At 36.1% G+C, this 22,597-nt stretch overlaps 1 protein-coding gene across 1 annotated transcript in view; it reads right to left on the bottom strand.

The window, feature by feature from the left end:
- LOC150074936 (HEAT repeat-containing protein 6) overlaps positions 1 to 22,597 on the bottom strand; it is a 314,697-nt gene that overhangs the window by 102,694 nt on the left and 189,406 nt on the right. Inside the window, exons 15-16 of the mRNA XM_090389386.1 lie at positions 16,181 to 16,262; positions 1,221 to 1,298 (exon numbers count right to left, since the gene is read on the bottom strand). Of these exons, the coding sequence (XP_090245512.1) occupies positions 1,221 to 1,298; positions 16,181 to 16,262 (160 nt within the window). The remainder of the gene's footprint in view (positions 1 to 1,220; positions 1,299 to 16,180; positions 16,263 to 22,597) is intronic.

The raw sequence follows: 22,597 nt of genomic DNA, 5'->3' as shown, positions 1-22,597 counted from the left end.
GAAACCTGAGTTTCAGGGAGAAACTCAGGTTTCTCCCTGAAACTCAGGAGAAACTCAGGAGAAAAAACCATACTACCCTCGCCTGAGCTCAACTAACTCAACCATGTTGTGAAAAAGACCCATAAAAATTCCTCCTTTCATCAATGGGATTCGAACTCAGGTATTTTCCAGCAGGTGTTGGGGAGGAGGGCGATTCTATCAATTGGGCTACCCACAAGAGCTTCAGTAGTCATATCATCAAAACCTTCCCTCCTACCGACGTAGCAAGTTCTACTATCGCACCGATTCCTGTTTCTGCTTATTCGATCATATTTCCTGAATGAACTGACTCTGGCCATACATTTTTCAATGTGCATTTAACGTTGACGGTTTTACTTCTTTTAGCGATAAAGTTATGATTCTGATACAGTCCACAATTGAGAAATGTTTCCATGCCTCCATTATTTTAATAGATTTGGAATCATTTTTTTCCAAAATCCATTGTAATGATTTTCTGATGAAATGAGTTTTAAAGGTGGATTAACGCCTTCATCTAATGGCTGAATGAAACAAGTTGTATAAACCTAGTACAACTGTGGTGGTAAGAACATAACTTCAACGTTTGGATGACTTAAATCTTTTAGATGGCCTGGTGTGCTATCCAATAGTAATAAAACTTTGAAATCTAGATTTTTCCACAAGTTCAATAGCACCAAACGTAACACGGGGATTTCCCAACAAAATAAAATACAGGGATTTCTCAATCATTTTTGTTTTGACTAGCGAGTCAACAGCGAGGATTCAAAAAGAGTGGAAATGTTGAAAAATTACATCCAACATAATAGCAGGGTTTTCCCCGCACAAAAGCTCAAAAATACTGTTATGCGAGGCTTACCCAAATTCTCTAACCGTGTTAGAGCAAAACTGTGTTATATAAGTACCGTGTTGTGTGAGGATTGCTGCAATTTATCAATCGTGTTAGAGCGAAACCATGTTGTATAAGTACCGTGTTATATGGGAGTTGCCTGTATGTTCAATGTAGTTTGTTTCCACACGTAAGTTTCACTATGAAATTGTTATTCTTCATTAAGGAACCTGAATTTTTAGATAAACCTAGTTATACTATATTGGTGGATGTATCTCAATATCCTAAATATTATTGACATTAAATATCTAATTTAATCATCAGCTTATATTCATATAAGTGATGAATAACACTTTTTTATGGTTCAAATACTTACTATTTCAATGTCTGCAAGTCCTTTAGTTTCTTCAGAACATGTGTCAATTTGAATACATCGCCCGACAACTTCTAGCAGCTATATATTAAAAAAATATATATATTAAAATTAATAAAATGAAAATAATTGAATGGGACCAATAAATGTTATTGGCACAATGGATATAGAATGAATAATTACCATTACCATGCATGATGGATGAAAATTAGTATTCGTCATATGGTACAAGGAAGCACTAAGCTTCTGCTGTGTCAGCAAACTAAAATAATAAAATATATATAAAAAAAATAAATAAATAAAGCAAAAAAATTAATAAAATCTCTTCTTACGTATTCCACTCATCATCTGGATGCTGATCTAGTAACCTATGAATTTTCTCAAACTATTAGCTCCAACTACCCATGGAGTTAACTTATTTCAATGATTACAATTTGTTGGCTAAACTATTGAAAAGGTAGTTACCCATTAAGGAAAATCGTAGAATCAATGATCAAAAGTGCAGTACAGGATCATTTAGATGGAAATGGAATTCTGAGGGAAACACAGCATAGTTTTTAAAAGGGAAAATCATGTTTAACCAACCTGGTAAGCCATTCTGATAGTCACTCATGAGCTGGATGTAGGAAATAATTTTGACATTGTTTACTTGGATTTTAGCAAAGTATTTGACTCAGTCCTGCATGAGAAGTTACTGTATTAAGCTGAACATGTTGGAATTACAGGAAGAATCCATAGATTGATTGCAGAATGGCTGCACAAGCTAGAGGTATAGAATTGTGACTAATGGTTACTCATCAGATTGAGCCAATGTAAGAGGTGGGATTCCCAAGAATCATTGTTGTTTTTTATTTTCTTAAATGACATTGGTGAAGGGATACAGGATGTGATGTCAAGGTCGGTAGGGTAGTTAATGATCAATGCCAAGAGTGCTTCTTCAAGACAACTTAGACAGAGTTCACGGAGGGTCAGTCAGAAAAGTAGCAGCTAAGTCTTAACGCAGCAGAATGTAAGGCCACATAACCAAGTATTTAATCCAGCAGTAGTGGTGGTGGGTAACTACCACTACTCTGGGTTAAACACTTGGTGACCCCAGAAAATAACATTCCAGCATTAACTGTTAATCAATGATTAAAAATATGAAAATTTTTTCTACTCTCTAAATATACTCAAATGTTTACTGCAATAGTTTCTGAAGTGATTTTTTTTAATGATTTTTTATAGAAATTGCACAAGAGAAATGTCAGGGGGACCTGCCACCATTTTTACAATGCTTTTTGCTTGAAGAGGTAGCATGGTACTGAACAAGCACTGATGTGTTTGTTTAAAGTTTCAGTTTACTTGTTTTTCTTCTCATAGTTCAACAAACAGCTACAGTGATTGTTTTTGAAAGATTTATTATTATTTTCACAGAGTAAATATTATAACATAAAACCCAATATTCTCTCCAGATGGCTGCTGCACTGCAGGAAGCAAGATGCATAGTTTCAAACTTCACATGCTGTGAAGTGCTCCACATTTGAAAAACAGAAGTAAGTAATATACATAATATGCTTCTTTAATCTTTTAATATTCATATATATATATATATATATATTAAGCAGAAACATACATTGGTGTTCAAAGAAAGTGCATCACCCCTTAAAATTGTAATTGTCATCCGAATAACGTAAGTATATGGCAATATTTCTTACAGATTGCATCAGATAAGTTGACACCATAGATAATGATGTAAAATTACATCAGCTGTTACTTTCAGCTTATATAAGCATGCTCTGCATGAGTTGCAGTCATTCCTTGCTTTACGTGAGGAAGGATGCTCTTCCCGTCATATTGCTTATAGAGTGTCTGGTAATCAGTTGACAGTGAGTAGATTTCTTTCCAAACTCAAGAATACTGGTTCTGCTGATAGGAAAAAAGGAACCGGAAGCAAGTGAGTCTCTACGCCAAAACAGGACAGTGTTTTGAAGTGCTTATGCCTTAAAAACCGTAATGCTTCTTCATCTGAGCTGAAAAGAGAATGGGAAGAACATATGGGAGTGGTAGCAAGTGCAGTAACAAGAAGATGCCTCTTCAAAAATGGACTTGTAGCTCATCTTCCTAAGATGAAGCCCCCTCCTCACACAAAAAATGAAAAAGGCCCGATTAATTGGGTGTAAGGAGCATGTCAAATGGACCCCCAAGCAGTAGACGTCAGTTATTTTCTAGGGTGAGAAGAAATTCAACCTGCATGGCTCTGATGGGAGACAAACGATTCACCGTAGACGTGATGAAGAATACCATCCAGACTGTATGGTGTCTACAGTGAAACTCTACCAGCCAAATGATATGGGGATACATTTCGTATTGTGGAGTAGGTCACCTGCAGTTTATAAAAGGGTCTGTAAATTCCAATGGATATCTGGCTATATTGGAAGGCAAATTGCTGCCAACCATTAGAGACCATTTCAACCTGCCAAGTAACTGCATCTTTCAGGGCGACTCTGCTCCTTGTCATCGGGCGTAAAGTGTAAGTAGGCACTTCTGTAGTTATTTTAGCTTCATTTCTGCATTAGAGGTTCAACAGTAATGTGTTTACATTTGTTACAGGTGTTGGCATCGTGTGGAATCTGCAGTTGCCAGAAAGAAACCAAAGACCCTTCATGAACTTCAGGAAGCCATAATTTGTGTTTGGGACCATGAACTAACAGTTGATTATCTTCAGAAATTGATCTTGTCCATGCCTCGACGGTGTGCTGCTGTCATCAGGGCCAGAGGCAGTTCAACTAAATATTAGTTTGCACCTGGTGAACTTCTCATTTTGTTTTCCATTTAAAATGATAAACTGAAGCAAATTGAGGGCTTCTGATAACATTTCAGCCATAATTGTCGTGTTTACCAAAACTGTTGTATAAAGGTTGCAAATGCTCATTTTGGAATATTTTGAGAGCACCCGTCAAATATTACTTAGCTTTGCCTTATCTATTAATAAATACCTTTTGTTTATATTTCTATTTGTAATGCTAGTCATTAATGTAACATACCATCATGAAAAAGGGTTAGAAATGTGAAATTCCTAAGTGATGCACTTTGAACACCAGTGTATATACTGTGCTGCCACTTTATTAGGTACACCTACCTAGTAGTGTGTTGAGCCTCCTTTAGCTTTCAAAACAGCCTGAAATCTAGGCATGGATTGAACAAGATGCTGAAAATGTTGTGCAGGAATGGAGTACCATGCAGACGAGAGTGTGTCATGCAGTTCCTTGAGATTGATTCGACGGAGATGTACGCCTGCAGCGAACAGCCCTTTCCAGTTCATTCCAAAGATGTTCAATAGGATTGAGATCTGTGGATTGAGTGGGCCACTGCAGCAAAGAAAAGTCATTGTCATGTTCCTGGAACCATTCCATAGTGATTCAGGCTTTGTGCACCAGCACATTATCCTGCTGGAAGTAACCATCTGACTGAGGATAAACTGTCAACATGAATGGATGCACTTGGTCAGCAACAATGTGGCATTCAGACGTGAATCTATGGGTATCAATGGACCCAATGTGTGCCAAGAAAACATTGCCCACACCACCTTGCACAGTAATCGTCAGGCACGACGGGTCCATGGATTTATGTTGTTTTTACCAAATTCTGAGCCTTCCATCAACATGATGCACCAGGAACTTCAACTCGTCAGACCAAGCAACTGTTTTCCAATCTTCAATAGTCCAGTGCTGGTGTTGCTGTGCCCACAGGAGGCATGCTCTCTTGTTCTTCATTGATAACAAAGGTACACGATGTGGCTGTCGGTTGTTATAGCCCATTTGCGGCAAAGTGCGACTAGTGGTCCGTTGCGATATTTTGTTCTGTGCACCAAGGTTGTATTCTGACGTGAAGTGCAACACTGTGACCTGTCTGTTTGCTTGCACAATCCTAGCCATCCTAGATCTGACTTCTCTCATCAACAAGCGATTTTCTTTCACAGGAGTGCTGTTGAGAGGATGTTTTCTGTTCGTTGCACCATTCTTGATACACCATTGAAACTGTGATGTATGAAAAGTTCAGAATTGCTGTTTCAGAGATGCTTGCACCTACTACTATACCATGTTTGAAGTCCGTTAGATCACTCCTTTTCCTGATTCTTGCTACAGTTTGTAAGCTTATCTGATACTAGAAAGGTTGTTCAAGGTTGAAACCTTGTGGGACAAACCATTTGTGTGCACAGCAGGAGTGTACCTAATAAAGTGGCAGCACAGTGAACATGTTTGAAATTTTGCACATTTGACAGGCTTTCAAACTGAAAGATGGAGGCAAATAAGTGATTGATTTCTATTTTATGTCTAAAATTTTTTTTCAATTTTCAACAAAATTACTATTTTTTATTTTTTTGAAAATAAAAGGCATAAAACTACATATAATTTCTTGACTTTTTTTCTGTTCTCGAGATTCAAGATGTCTCTTTTGCTGTAATATTTTTAAAAGTAGACTGCATAGGAGAAGTAAGAAAAAATCTTTTGTTGACCTTACTGATGAGGAATTTTATTCTACTTGCATTTCAGAAAAATTAATACAAGTTGTGCAAATCCAACGGTGAAAGTTATTCTGTTTCTATATATTATTATTATTATTATGTATTATGTAATATTGAGAATATTATTACTCTTGTGACCAACGGAATACTTACTATTTTTCTTTAGCATTACAACAGAAATCATTTCGAAATGAATACCATATGATGAATTTTATCTGAACCTTAACTATAAACAAAGCTTATATTTAAGGATCAAAAAGAAAACACCTGTATTCCTGCATTAGTTTTTATTACATTTCAAGAAGTAATGTTTTAAAAAACACAGACAGTCTATTGATTTATCTCATAATCATGCCCTTCTTCTGGAGACAAAATTTCCTGAAATTGAGAAATTCCTTTCATTTTGAGTGAATGTTGGTTCTATTAATTGTACTTAGGGCATTTTTTGGTTCTTCCAAATTGGTTGTAATCTTTCTCGTTGCTTCATATACATTAATCTCTTTGGATAATGACCAGAAGTCATCATCAATTGATTGGCTTGACATCAAGCTTTTACAGATTGATTCTTCCAATTTCTGATTCAGAGTCATACTACCATCTTCATCCATTTCCAAGATTTCTTCACATGGTTCTTGAGCAGTGTTCTTGTCATCTAAATAATTGAAAAGTCTTTTCATGATTGTTTTGGCTTTTCTGATAATTTCACCTTTAAAACTAATGGCAAAATAATTGTCCTTTTCACCTATCTTAAGGCAAATAGGATCTTGAAATTTTATTATTGAAATGAATGACAAATCTCTTCTTTTGGCAATTTGCTTTCTTGATGCAACGAGGAGTTTCACATTTATTTCTGAAGTGTTCCCTCTTAAAGTCTTAAATAATAATTTGAGTGCATCCTCACTGGTTAAAAGGTTAGCATCTTTGCAACTCATAGCTTCAGTTGCCATTCTGACCAGTTTTAAAACGTTGGGTATATTTGATGCTATTTCTTCATCAGAAGAAATAGCATCAAATGGCTAGATTTAATCCAGAAAAAGATTTTTGAATAGGAGATTTCACTCTGAGAAATCTTTCTATCACATTTTCCAATGTATTCCAATGAGTTTTGGAATCCAATAGCAGCCGCAATTCTTTTTTTCTACAGAATTTACATATTTTTGTAGAACACTATTTCGTATTGATCATATTTTGAATATTTCACAATTTCACAAATTTCCTATACAGTTCTGAACATATTTGCATCTATAAATAGATCAACTACGATATATTCACTTTTTTCCAAAACAAATCCATCTTGAACTTCATGTTCTGTTTCTGAGGCATCATCATCTGAATCATTGCTTGCTTCATGGTTTGCTGAATAACAAACCTCCATAACTGCTGAGTGAATGGTATGATTACAACACAACTGCCAGTCAGTTGGGGCCAGTTTTCCAAATTTTACCATGACATTGGCTCCATCACTTGTGGTGGAAACAATGCCTTTTTCAAAACTAATCCCAAATGTTTTTAGTTTTGAATCGATAAGTTTGATTGTCTTTTTGGCAGAACAAGAACCAATAAAAAATTAATGATTTCAAAAACTAATCCACTCATTTATGGATTGGCTCGTTTTTTTGTTTTCTGCTTTAATTTTACTGATTTTTAATACTATTTCTTGTTTTACAATTTCATAAAATTTGTATATCAATTTCATTACATTGGATGGTTGTTTTGGCAATGTGAGATCTTTGAGATCTTAAGCTGTTCTGAATAAATTCACTTCTGCAAGTAGGGCTATCATTGCTAATTTATAAAAAAATTTATAATAATCATAAAAAAATTATCAATGGTTTTAATATTTTTGGAAGTGCAAGGAACAGTCTTTCTGATTTCATTTCAAGCATGCACACTGACCAAGTGCCTATGCAAGCCCACTGTTGTTGATGCATTACATCCTAGTAATTTTTTATACAGATTGCATTGCATTTTATCAACACTTCTCTTGAAATATTTCTATACATCATTATATCTGCTCATCTTCTATTTATTATATCATATTATAATAAATTAACAGAAAACAAAATTTCAGAAAATTAAAAATTAAGCTATAATATGATATATTTCTATTAAAATTACTTAATCGAAAAGTTGTACTAACAAGTTATATTTCACTTAGGCAGAACAAAAATTGTTCTAAATGAACATTTTAATGAGTATTATTACAATTAATTTAGCAATCAAGATTGAAAACAAATAATTAAAATATGTTCACTTGAAATGAGTTGTCAAGTACAGGAAATGTACCCAAAGCCAGAAATGGGTTTCTGCAAATAACTCTTTATTTATGAGAGTTATTGATACATATATTCTGGATTTTTAATTTATGAAAAAAGCTATGCACGATAGCTTTCACAAGGAACTAATAGTTACAACAGATCTCACATCACAAAATTTCTGTGATTGCAGACGTGACCCCCCCCCCATTGACTGGTGGATGCACTTGTTAAGTTTTCTGAAATTTAATAAGTAGGCTTTAAGTCTACTTATTAAATATGCTACAAATTTCAAATTATTTTGAAATTTGAAGTCTCCCTTGAGAAGTTCCTAAATCTGCTCCTTTACTAACACTATACCATTTAGTTAACCAAGGTGTACTTAAAAATTATTTGAATACAATTAAAAAAGAATGTTACCAGACAGAATGAGGTAGGTATGGTAAATAAGCCAATTGAAAATATATTTGTACTTTCTGAGTTAATGAGCTTTCTTGATCGTGGACTTGGAAACTGAGCTTAAAAAACTTCTTTTTATCACTAAAAATGAATAATATTAATAATTTTGATGTCATTTCTTGAGTAAAGGTAAGAATAAATCAATCAGTCCCAAGGAAAGTTAACCTGTTAAAATTGGTGAAAACACCCTTTAGGCACTGAAGGACACAAATCACCCTGCTGATGTTTTTCACAATGCTAGATGGGAACTGAAGCAGTCTCTTCTATTTTATCACTGATGTGAAATAAAAGGAAAGAGATGACATGAAAATATGACAGCCATTCAATAATTAGTGCCAACAACACAGCAGTGCAATGCTCTACCACAGAATTTACATGAAATTGTTAGTAACATGAAACAACTTTGTTAAATTTGTTAGTCTTGTTTTTGTATTTCTACGATAACCATTAATTGTTTTCAAACTCATATGAAAAAAGTGGTAGTGTCCTGTGACACCCTTAGAAATTTTTACCAAGTTCAAGCAATGTTGTTTCATCAAAATCCAAACTTCACATGGATGGAATGCATTGAATGGTTGTAAGGCAGGTGATTGTCAACATACAGAAGAGGAAGGCTGCTGATGCCATCAGGCACCTTCAAGAGGAGTAGCAACATGTTTGTAATAAGGCAGAATATTTTACTGAAAAACTGCAAAGACTCAGTGATAGAAAATAAATTTGTTAATTTTACAACAGTATTACCACTAATCTTCATATGGCCCCATAATTGTGTGGAAACATGTTCTCCACTCTCCAAGCAGCCTAAAGGGCAGTAATTACTACTTAGAAGCACTAAAAGGAAATTCGAGCTCAAACAGGAGCTACTACCAATACACCAAAAATCTCGAGCACACATATAAGCTAAAAGAAACCATACAGGAGGCAGCCTACTTCTTATTATTATTATTATTATTATTATTAATAATATTTGTCCTTCTTTGCCTCAGTACTATGAGGAGAGGAAGGAGGAAAGGGGATAAACAGAGAAGAGGGCAAAACAGAACAATTATAGAAGACTGAAAGAGCTGTGGCTTTCTCCATGGAGACTCTTTTATGACCAGGGATCGTGACACTGGGATGCCACCTACACATGTGCGTACTGAATGTATCCTTAGAAAATAAAAAAGCAACTGACTGCCTCAGTGAATGGACTGTTGGCCAAATGAGACTTTGCCCAGTCTTCCAAGCAAAGAATGTCAAGAATCTCGAGTTTTTTTTGAGACTCGAGATGCTTGAATTTTGGGAAAAAAATTTCTTGAGAAATGAGAATTTCAAAGAAAATGAATTTATTGAGAATTCTCATGCACAATCACTACATAAAATACATAGCATGTTTTTAAAAATTTGAATTTTTTATTTTTTATTTTGTATGATGTGATCAATACAGGAAGGAACCAGTTTTTTCTTGCTTCCTTCGTGTATCGTGGCTAGGATATCCAACCAACCGGTTGGTTCGGCACCATCATGATATCCAGCCCGAAGTGGGAATCGAACCATTAGCACTAGCATTAGGATTAGTAGAGGCATTTGATGCAAGAAAGCAAGCTTATGCAGCATCAGCCAAAAAAAAACCACTTCCACTTCACCCCTCTGTTCATTCAAAATACCTGTCCAGCTGAGCCTTAAACTTATTTAGGCTATCAACTTCCACGACAAGGGATGGAAGTCTGTTCCACCAACCAACCACCCGCTGGCTAAAGGCAAATTTCCGCACATCTATCCTACATCTGTCTTTCCTCAATTTGAATTTATGCCCTCTCAGGTGATTATTCTGAGCGAGAGGAAGAATCCCATCAGCATTGAGCATGCTCAAACCATTCAAGGCCTTATACACCTCTATCAGATCACCTCACTGGTGCCTAGTCTCCAGACACTGTAATTTGCAAAACTTAAGCCTTTCTTTGTAATAGCACACCTTTGTTCCATTCACTAATCTTGTTGCCTGTCTCTGTACTCGTTCCAGCAGCTCTACATCCTTCTTGAAATGAGGCCTCCAGACCTGTATACAGTACTCTAGGTGTGGCCTGACCATTGCCTTATACAAGGGAATAATCACCTCCTTATCCCTGCTAGAAAAATTCCTATATATCATTGACAATACACCATGAGCTACTCTTGCAGCCCATCTGCACTGCTCAGAGAACTTCATATCTGCCTGCACAACCACCCCCAGGTCCCTTTCATTCTCTACCACTGTCAGTGTAGTACCACAGAGTTGATATGTTGCTCTAGGGTTGCTGTTTCCCATGTGTAGTACTTTACATTTGTCAATGTTAAACTTCATTTGCCACCTCTCAGCCCATCTGCTCAACCTTTCCAGATCCTGTTGCAGCAGCATAGTGTCAGTAGTGTCCTTGACAACCCTGCCTACCTTTGTATCGTCTGCAAACTTCGACATTAAGCTTGATATACCCTCATCAATATCATTTATAAATACAGAAAACAATAATGGACCCAACACTGAGCCCTGAGGGACTCCACTAATAACATTAGTCCACGACGAGCAGTGTCCATTGATTACCACTTCTCCCCCTCAGCCACCCCTTTATCCACAGCAGCAATTTGCCTCCAATGCCACACTGCTCCAATTTGTGCAGCAGTCTTCCATGTGCAACAGTATCAAAAGCCTTTCTAAGATCCAAGTATATAATATCAAAGTTATTCCCTGCATTCAGTTCCTTTGTGACTGCATCATAGTATCCAATCAAATTGGTCAGGCATGACTTCCCCTTAACAAAACCATGCTGTGTCCGAGCTATAGCTGAAGTCTTGTCTAAATGATCCTGCAGTGCTTCTTTAACTAGTGCCTCCATTAATTTTCCTGGAACAGAAGTTAAACTCACAGGTCTATAATTACTTGTGTCAGCCTTTGATCCTCCTTTGTGAATTGGGGTGACATTTGCACATCTCCAGTCTGTGGGTACCTCCCCTGAGTCCAAGGAAGCTCTCATAATTATGGCTAAGGGTTTGCTTACTTCCTCTGCTGCCTCCTTTAATATAACTGGATAGATCCCATCCACCCTGGGTGCCTTTCTTGTGTTTATCTTTAACAATTTCTTCTCCACTTTACTCTCAGTTATTACAAGATTCTCTAGCTTACTGCTAGAGTTGAATACACCTGTGGCTTTCCCCTCGCTAAATAACTCCTCATGTGTGAATGTCGATGCAAAATATTCATTTAGTTTGTTAGCTACCTGAGCAGGATCATCAACAGTTGACCCATCGATATCAAGTGGACCAATCTGATTCATCCCCTTCCTTCTAGAGTTTACAAAGTAAAGAACTCTTTGCTGTTTTTCTTTGCATCCCTTGCCACGGATTTCTCGTAATCTGCCTTCACCTGCCTAACCTCCTTTGTAACTTGGTTAGAGATCAACTTGTATCTATCATAGGCTTCTGTGTCATGTGTTAATTTGTATGTATCCCATGCATGTTTCTTCTCTGCCATATGCCTCATCAGTTCATCTGACATCCATTTAGGCCTAAACCTTGAACAATATTTCTTAGTTGGTATGTAAAGTAGCTTCCAAGATAAGTTCTTTGAATGCTTCCCATTTTGCATTTGCTGTTGGTAACATCATCAGTTGGTCCCACTGAATAGAATTTAAATACTGTCTCAGTCCATCATAGTCGCCTTTACGAAAGCAATAACCCTTCCTTTTACCCCTAATGGTAGTTACCTCTTTGAGTAAATCCCACTTCAGCACACTGTGATCACTGCCACCTAGTGGTTCATTTATCTGCAGATTCTTAATGCATGAAGAATCACTGCTGATAATCAAATCAAGAGTATTCCTCCCTCTAGTTGCCTCCCGAACATGCTGATGTAGAAAACAATCATCCAATAAATCCACAAAAGCCTTGCTAGTGCGTGAGTGACCAGCCCCCAAATTCCAGTCAATATCTGGGAAATTAAAATCTCCCATTATAAGACTCTCTGATTTACTGGCCCACTCTATTTCCCTGTACAGTTTCTTATTATAGTCATCAGAGTCATTAGGCCTATAGCACACTCCTACTCTCAATTTTGATCTCCCACTGCTTATGTCACACCAAACTGACTCGACACTGCACTGTCCAGCGATGTCCACTGGCTTCACTTCCTTGGATTTTATGTATTTCTTCACTAATAGCATAACCCCTCTTCCCTTCCTATCCAGTCTATCCTTTCTGTAGACGTTGTACTCCCCAAATTCCAGTTCTGCATTCCTTATATCTGTGTGACACCATGTCTCTGATATCCCAACAATATCTGCCTTTGATGTTTTGAGCAATACCTCAAATTCATCAAATTTATTTACTAAACTCCTAGCATTGGTGTACACGCAAGTATACATGCACCTATTTCTAGTCTTAGCTACCCTAACACAACCCATGTGTTTACTTGTACCGCAATGACTCCCGGCAGTCTCTGAAATATCCTGCATCTTGTTTTTCATGCTTCTGCTCATTCCAATAGAAGCAGTGCAAGAATCTCTTTCACCTCTGCCAGTGGCTACTGGCAATCTATTCGTCTTTGTCTCCCCCCAAGCTCGCAGTTTTCCGACCCACCTAACACTGCCTCAATAGCATCAGCAAATATTCTTGCACCCTTTCTATTTAAGTGTATCCCATCCCTGTAGAAGCAATCTCTCCTGTTAACAAGTACAGTCCAGGCTGAAAAAAAAAAATTCTACCCCTTGAGCCTTGCACAATCTTTCCAGGGTCGAATTGATCGACAAGGCTCTCATCATATACTCCCTCCTATCGTGTCTGGGCAGAATTGCAGACACTTTCAAATTCAACCCTATTTCACGGCTTTTTTTCAACAGTGACCTGTACTTGTTAAGCAATTCTGCCGGTCTCCTACTCTTGATATCACTAGTGCCAACGTGTACAACTATATCACCTTTTGTGTCCTTAAAAGATGATATCTGCTCTACAACGTCATCAACCTTTGCCCCTGGCAGACATACCCTGGTCCTGTTCCACCTATCCTTTTTACAAAGCATGTTCCCCGTTTCCCTGACAATAGAGTCACCAACAACTACTAGTTCCTTTGGGACCAGCGCATTCTGCCTTGGGGGTTGCCACTGTGTTGCAGGACGACCAAGTGCAAGATCTGGCGTTGATGTGGGCAGCTGAGAGCTTGATGGGCCCCTCAATTTAGTTCCTTCGAGGGCATCCGCCCTGTCCTTCAAGCTCTCATATAGGCCCATAAGAACGCTGAGTTGTTGCCTGATTTCGATACACTCCTTGCATCGCGCACACACAAAGACATCCCCCATGGCAATATCATGTCCTGTACCTGAATGCTCCACAAACATCATGCAAGCTGTGCATTTTAGAAGGCTGTGATTCAGAAGGCAACTGCCCCCCCTCAGTTCTCCTCTGAGCCACAGCACTTCCATTAGCTTGAGCCTTTTGTTTTGCTGCTCTGGACTGAGTCATGATTTCTTTTAATTTAAATAAAATTTCAATTTCAGTTTATAACCCTACTTATCTCCCAACACTGTTATAACGGGATATATATTTTTTAGTGTCAAGTATTAATTATCTCCGAGTTCCCTTTATATAACTTCTGTATCAGTTATGTATTAATTAATTATGTTACGTTTGTAATCTAAGTCGGTATATGTATTTAGTTAAAAGTACAATTTAAATGCCAACGAAGTTCAACAAGTTTAATAGATTTTACCGATCACTGAAAATATTATAACCTATACTAACGCTATCTAGGTTCGATATATAACAATCGTATGACAAAGACAAAGGCGGGATGTTACAAACGGTAATCTATGGACACTTAAGTATTAATTAACTTTCAAATCTCGCTGTCTCAATTCAGAATAAACTAATGATCCTTACTAGGTCTATAAGCTACTTACAAAAAATAATTTGATGTAAAAAATATTCAATAAGCGGCTAAATATGACTAAAAAAAAAACTTCTCGTTCAGCTGCGACTTGTAACATGTGGATACCCTTACCGATACTTTTATGGAATTGCAAGGCCAAGTAAAGAATAAATACACCAAATTAATCAGAAAATCACAAAATAATGCTATACTACTAAATTTAAATCAAAAAAGTTTTAGAAAAACAATAATTTCAAATCAATAAATAATAAAAATCCACTTAGGGGCTTTGAACACGTCTGGCCCCTACTAGCCTCGTCAGCAGACGAGGCCCGCGACCTTTGGGTTGCCAGGCAGGCACTTTACCTACCCGGCTAGCCCGGTCAGCAATTTTTTATTAAAACTTAAAAAGTACATCCAATGTGCCGCAATCCATTAAGAAAAGAAGTACTGGAACTGTTTAAACAATTCAAAAAAACCCAAAATATTTTCCAAAATTTAAAAGAAAGTTGGGCATATCTCAAATGACCTGCCACTGTTTTTGTTAAATTTTGTATGCAACCACTGCCACTAGGTTAAATGTCACATAATCAAGCAACTCCCAAAATGACTTATACACCTGGTGGAGTTGAATTAAAAATGGTAGAAGAGTTACGATATGGTTGGACAAGACGTTCTTTGAGCAGTGTAGACAGGCAGCAAGGAAGGCCCACAGTGTCCTATTGATGATTTATTATACATTTGCTTGTAGAGATAGGGATGTTATAATTCAGTGTATAAGACTGCACTTGGAATACTGTGTTCAAGCATGGAGAGCACACAAAAGGAAAAATATCAGGGTTTTTGGAAGGGCAAAAAAAAAAAAAAAAAAAAAAGATGGGTAATGCACAAGGTGAGATCAGCAAAGCGATGTCCATACGAGGAAAGACTGAATATGTGGACTGCAGAGTTTGGTAACCAGGCACCTCAGAGGAGACCTGAGTGAGATGTACAAAGCTCTGAGAGGAGGAAAGTAAAATGAATGAGGTGAAATTTTCACTGTTATAAATGATTTCAGAACTAGAGGTGATAAATTCCAATTATGGGGAAAGAGGTTTAGATTGGATTGCAGAAAGTTTTATTTCAGAAAGCTGTTGATTACTGTAAGATTTTGGTGAGAAAGCTGTTGATTACTGTTGGTTGAGGCAGACAGCTTGGAGAGATTCAAAAGTTCATTGGATAGGTACCTATGTAAGGAGGAAATAAAATAGATAGTTTGTTTTATTTTATTTCATTTTATTTTATCATTTGTTTATTTTTCATTATTATTTCATTTTATTTTGTTATTTGTTTATTTTTCATCATTATTTCATTTTATTTTGTTATTTGTTTATTTATTATTTATTTCATTTAATTTTGTTTTGTTTATTTATGTATTATTTATTTAATTTCATTTTGTTATTTCTTTATTTATTATTATTATTATTTCTTTATTATTATTTTATTTTATTATTCATGCTTACGTTTTTATTTTATATTTTAGCAGAATTAATATAACTTTTATTTTGTTTGAAATAACGGGTGTAAAAAAAATTTTTCATATAAAAAAAAAATTACACATCACAATCTGAGGTACCACTGTTGAAGGGTTAATAATCTGAATTTTTTTTTTTTTTTTTTCAAATTTGAAATACTAGTTATAATACAAATTCATTATAAAAAAGGGGTCAATAGCTGCAGATTTATGCATCAAAGGACTTGTGTATTTAATATAAATATTGCTGCAAAATCTATTGGTAATATATATATATATTGTAAATGTTATGAAAGGAACAAGAGTTATACTAAAAACATACTACACTTTTAATAAAAGTATATAAATAAAACTCACTTTAGCTCCATGTAACTGAACTGATGGATCACTGTCTTTGAGACAAAATACCAGTAATTCTTCCACTAACTGAAGATATGGTCTGAAGATTTAAAAAAAAAAAAGTATGTATGTATTATTCACGTAATTACAATTTTTTTATGGTAAATTGGAAACTAGGGCCATGATGTAAAAAGTCCACATCCATAATCCATATAATTACACATATATAAATATATATATACATATACAGGCAACCTCCGTATAACACAATACTTCTACAACATGGTTTCGCTCTAACACGATTGATAAATTGAGGCAATCCTTGCACAACACGGTACTTATATAACACATTTAGAGAATTGCAGAAAACCTCACATAACACGGTGTATTTGAGCTTTTGTGCGGGAAAAACCCTGCTATTATGTTGCATGTAATTTTTTCAACATTTGCATTCTTTTTTGTGATTTCCTGCTGTTGACTCGCTAGTCATTATGCAAAACAAATTATTGGGAAATTCCATGTTACATTCTGTGCTATTGCACTTGTGCTTGTTTGAGAACATAAAAAATTGTGACTTCGAAGCATGCAGTTGGTGACTTTTAAGGTTTTTGAAAGGTTATTTTGGTTTTTATTTGATCGTTTATAAATTTTTCTGGGTATGTAATACTAAATTTTGTTCTTAAGAACTATATTGGAATAATTTCTTTGTTATGAATTAAATTCCAGCCCTAAATTATGCCTAAGGAAAGTAAATAAGCACAGCTCAAAAGAAACTTTATTCCTCTAGAATCAAAGATACAAATTTTGGATTGTCTTAAAAAAGTTGAAAAGGTATCATACATTGCAAAAAGCTTAAATTTAAATGAAGCAATCAATTCAGAGGATGATAGCGCAGATGAAAATTCTAAAGTTCCAAATTTTACACTTAGTTCAAAAAGGAGCACAAGGTTCAAAAGGAAGCTTCAAAAATGTTTAGCTCCATATCATGAAATTTACAATGATCAATCAAGCAAAAGCAAACAAACCCAGGGTACTGATTTTTTAAAGAGAGAAGAACATACACGAAATCTAGATGCTGAAGAAGCAAGTTCAGAAGGTGAAAATATTCTGCAGCAGAGAAAACCTTCTCATTTGATTGTTGTGCTTAACAGCAGTGATAAACAGGATGAAAATTAAATGAGGTATTTTATCTGACATATATGTATTACAGTTTGTTAGACATTTGTTCAGTTATTACTATTTTTAATAAAAATTAAGTTTCTGAAAGTTATAAAAAAAATGGTCTATTTTTTTTTAATAACTATCTGTATTCTACACATTCTGTATTTTTTACAACTGTTTTTTTTTTTTTATTTGTTACCTTTGGAGGGTAGCCCCCATTTTTGTACTGGTTCTTAAGTCCCGTATAACACAGTTTCACACTACATGAGATTTTATATGAGGGTTACCTGTTGACTGTGTTATATGAGAGTTACCTGTATAGCAAACTGCTAATGAACTACTATATGATCAAAAACATTTGGATCTCCACCCCGAATAACAAGCTTCCATCTTATGGTTTGCCAACTGTTTTTTAGTAATTGGTTATCCAGTTTTCTCTGTGATCGCTCACTGAGGGTGATGGTAGATGGCTCTCTGTCTTCTAACTTCTCCACTAATGCTGGTGTCCCCCAAGGTTCAGTTCTTTCCCCTACTCTTTTCCTCTTGTATATTAATGACCTTCTTCCATTGACTGGAAATCCTATCCATAGTTTTGCCGATGATAGCACATTGCATTCCACTTTCCATTTTGAGAAACCTTGTCCTGCTCAATCAGCTTCAGTTTCTCGAAAATCTGCTACCAATTCCTTAAATGCCGATCTTCAGGTAATTCTCCAGTGGGGCAAAGACAACTTAGTTGGTTTCAACCTTCTAAAACTCAGTCTTGTCTTATATCTTGCAAAAAGGATTCTTCTGCTCCTATGCTTATCTTTAGTGACATTCCGATTTCTAGGAAAAATGATATATCTCTTTTGGGGATTACCCTGACTTCTAATCTCTCTCTCTTGGCCCAAGCATGTTACAAATATTGCTTCCTTCGCATCTAAAAAACTTGGTTTTCTCTTTCACGCTCGGCGTTACTTTTCTTCCAAACAGCTGCTTACTCTGTATAAATTGCAAATCCGCCCTGCCATGGAATATTGTTCCCACATCTGGGGTGGTGCCCCCAAAACCTCTCTCAGGCTTCTTGATTCTATTCAGAAGAGAGCAGTTAGGTTAATTAATGATTCATCTCTAACAGAATTTCTCCACTCGCTCTCTCATAGACGTACTGTTTCTGCTGCATGCCTCTTCTACAGATACTTCCATGGGCACTGTTCTTCTGAATTGGATTCTATAATTCCCGCTCTCTCTTTCAAAATGGTCCAAACACGTGCCGCCACCAGCCAACATCCATTTACTGTCCAACTTCAAACTCACAGAACCAACTTTTCATCTTCCTTGTTTATTCATTCAACTGCCGTTTTTTGGAACAACCTTCCTTCATACGTATTTCCTGAAAATTACAGTCTACAGAAGTTCAAGTCCAATGTCAACAAATATCTTCTTTCGTCTTCTCAACCTCCAACCCAAGCACGGTACTAAGTACTTTAGGTTATAATACCTCTCGTGTTTGGGGTTTACATAAAAAAAAAAAAAAAAAAAAAAAAAAAAAATCCTGCGTACAAATTCTGTTACATAAAAGAATTAATTTCAGTTTTATTCTTATATTACACTGGGGGGGGGGAGGATATACTATGCAATTTGTTCTATAGCAAAGGAGTGTCCCAGGTTGAGATGTATAATTTAAAGAAAGATAGATTCTGTTATCAATTTGTTTTAAATGAGCTTGTCAATGGGGATTTAGTCAAAGTTTCTATAAAGTTGTATTCTGGATGCAGCATATTCAAATCCAGTTTTACATTAACTCATTTAATAATATTATATTCTACTGAATAGATGCCATTAAGATTAGCAATAGTAGAAGCAGTTGAAATCTTAGCACCATATATGAGATTAAAAAGAATGAGATTTTACATACAGCAGTACTTCAAAAATTCGGAACATTATGAATATTTCTGAAAGGGCAGTTGATCATACAAGGACAGGAAGGAAATAGGCTAGATGTACTTTAAAAGAGCACAGCAGGAGTTGGATCTATGCATTATGTTCCATTAATAATTTCCAAACACCAATTTTATTTCCTACACTGTATCTCATTGTTACTATGCATTTCAACCTATAAAATCAATTATTTTCTGAGACATTAAATTCTAGTTTGCAGTACAGTTCTTAATAGTACAATAATATGTATTTAGCAGTTAAGGCAGTTCAACTGCTGAAACCATATTGCACTATTTACAGTGGCAGACAAAAATCTGCATCACTTGTGAATTTTGCAAATACAGTAAACCCTCATTAATCCAGACCCCAGTAATCCGTACGTCACTTAATCCGGACAGCTTTAAAAAAATTTAAAAGTGTAAAAATCAAACAACGATTGGGTTCAAAGGTCATATGTGTTGTGCCCGAGATCATTGGGCCGTGATGACATGCTGCACAAACAACCTGGTTCCCAGCTGCGGTTCAGACAGTTGTTTATCGTTTGCTCTGCAGTTACGTGCTTCTATCTTTTGTCGTTTGTGCTGTGCAGTTAAACAATGTCTTTAAATAACCCTAGCGTAGGACAAAAGCGTAAGCATAAAATGCTTTTTCTTCACGATAAACTATCAGTGATAGAAAAACTTGAAAAAGGAGCTTCAGTGTCCAGCATCTGTCTTGAGTACGGCATTGCAAAACAAACTGTGTTGGACATTAAAAAGAAAAAAAATTAAATTCGTAATTTTGTTCTCAAGTTTAACATGGAGAAAGAAAAAAGTAAAGTTAAACAAATGCAGATGCCTACTGATAAAGCACTAGATGATGCTGTGTACAAATGGTTTTCCCAACTTTGTCCGTCTGGTTTGGCTGTGCGAGGAATAGAAATTCAAGCAGCGGTGGAGAGACTGGCTAAACAGTTAGGAATTGAACAATTTAAAGCGAGCTCAGGTTGGCTTTTTAGATTTAGAAGACAGCATAACATTTCAAACAAGAAAATGTGTGGGGAAATTCTTAGTGCTGATTTTGAAGCTGTTGAGCCTTTCAGGAAACAACTGAGTGATTTTATTCAAAAGGAGGATTATTAGTTGAATCAGGTGTACAACTTTGATGAGATGGGACTGTTTTAGAGAGCTCTGCCTGAAACCACACAAGTGTCAAAGACTGAGAAAACCATGCCTGGAAGAAAAATAAGCAAGGAACGTGTTTCAGCATTGCTGTGTGCAAATGCAGACGGAAGCCATATGTTAAAAACTGTCATTGTTGGGAAAAGCAAAAAACCACCACGTGCCCTAAAAAAACATTGTAGTAATGGATGATCTACCAGTACACTACTACAATTCCTGCAATGCATGGTTTACCATGGAAATAACAATGGACTGGTTCCACAAGAAAGCTGTGCCAGAAATCAGAAGACATCAAATCGAGGATTTGAAAATCCCAGAAGATGAAGTAAAGGCCTTGGTTTTGCTAGATAACGCACCAAGCCATCCTGACGTTGACAAACTCATCATTCGAGATAAGAAGATTAAGTGCATGTTCCTGCCACCAAACACGACATCTGTTTTCAAGCCTATGGACCAAGGGGTGATCTACACGGCAAAATGGCTCTACAGAAAGAAGTTTTTGAGTGAAGTCCTAGAAGTCGAGGAGCCACTAGTTGGTGAAGAAGACACAAGAGGACAACAGACATTGAAAAATTTAAAGTTGTACAATGTAAGATCTATGATTTACAACTTTGCTGATGCTGCAAAAGAAATCAATTCAAAAACTTTGGTGAATTCATGGAAAAAATTTCTCTTAGATGAAGAGGCTAATCCAGAAACAGGTGGTTGTGAGACAGAAGACTTTCATGAGACTCTACAACGAGGAGGGGAAAAAGCTGTCCTTACAGAAGATAGTCATGGAAGGAAGATGATCCTGGCTACCACATCATGACCGAAGAGGAGATTGCAGATAGTGTAATGAGAGCAGCAGAAAGTTGAGACGAGAAAGATGAAGTGAGCAACAACTCTCAGCCAAAAATTAAGGTAAGCGAAGTGAAAGACCACTTGAACGTTGAACAATCAACAAATGAAAACGTATCTGCCTATTATGAACACTTAAGACACCTACGTGAATTGGTAGTAAAGGAAATAAACTGCAAACAATCACAAAAAAAATAAGTAATTTTTTCAAACCAGTGAATGTGGCAAGTAATGTAAGTGAAGATGAACCAGTGCAATCTTGTTCTAAGTGATTATGGACATTATGTATTTTTAATGTAAATACAGTATGTACATGCATATTTTTGACTATGTACATACATATTAATGTATGTACATAGTCAAAATTTAATGTAAAATAAACATGTTTTTACTGTTATCCACGTAAACTATGTTGTTTAAATAAGCTTTACCCACATTACAAAGCGTATTTCATATAATCCAGACTTTCATTAAAACGGACACCTCTCAGCCCCTATTAATCTGGTTTAATGAGGGTTTACTGTAATGTGTTTTGCACTGCATTGTGGGTTGCAGAAATGTTCAAAATGCATTTGTTAGATAGGATATATATCCTATCTAACAAATGAAATCCAATAAAAAGACTCCACCTGATATACCTAATTGCCATAAATATCTTCCCAAAGGGTAAAATGCGTAATTAATGTAAATATGAGAAATCATGACAACCAAACATACATTTTATTGTACTTACGTGTACAAACTGAAATGACAAGTTAACATAATAGTATTATGTACTGTAAACCAGCAAAATAAGTCCTCAATATTTTGTTGTTCCTCCTCAAGCTGCAATTACAGCCTTGCAACGATCTGGCATAGAGTTAATCAACTTCTGGATATAGAGTTGCCTAGTTTCATGGTACCACACCCTTACAATACTCTCCTGCAGCTGAATCTTACTTATTGGCTTCTTCTGAGCAATTTTAGACGACATTATGTACCAGCAATTTTCAACAGGGGTTCAAATGTGGACTGTTGCTGGGCCAGTCCAACACTGTAATGCCAGGATTTCTGAGGTATGACTGCACCTTAAAGAAGAAAAACGAGGGAAAACATTGGTGTAAGTATGTTTTAAGCCTTGTGAGACAAGAAATTAAACTCATCATTAAATCTAAATAGCATAAAACTTACCAATTTTTCTGTGTGGCAAGGTGCTGAGTCCTGTTTAAAAATGCAGTTTAGGACATTTGTGTGGTGATCCCTAATAACAGGTTTCAGGCACTCCAACATTTCTGCATTCACCATTCTGTTAATAAACTTAATTCTCCCCACCCCTTTTCTTATGCATCCCCAGACCATCTGAATGGTGGGG

This window comes from Mastigoproctus giganteus, unplaced genomic scaffold, assembly GCF_048544385.1.
Source record: "Mastigoproctus giganteus isolate SK-2022 unplaced genomic scaffold, ASM4854438v1 scaffold_15, whole genome shotgun sequence".
NCBI classification, from domain to species: domain Eukaryota; kingdom Metazoa; phylum Arthropoda; class Arachnida; order Uropygi; family Thelyphonidae; genus Mastigoproctus; species Mastigoproctus giganteus.
Note: the sequence above shows the minus strand (reverse complement) of the source record. Positions and strands in the feature narration are given on the sequence as shown.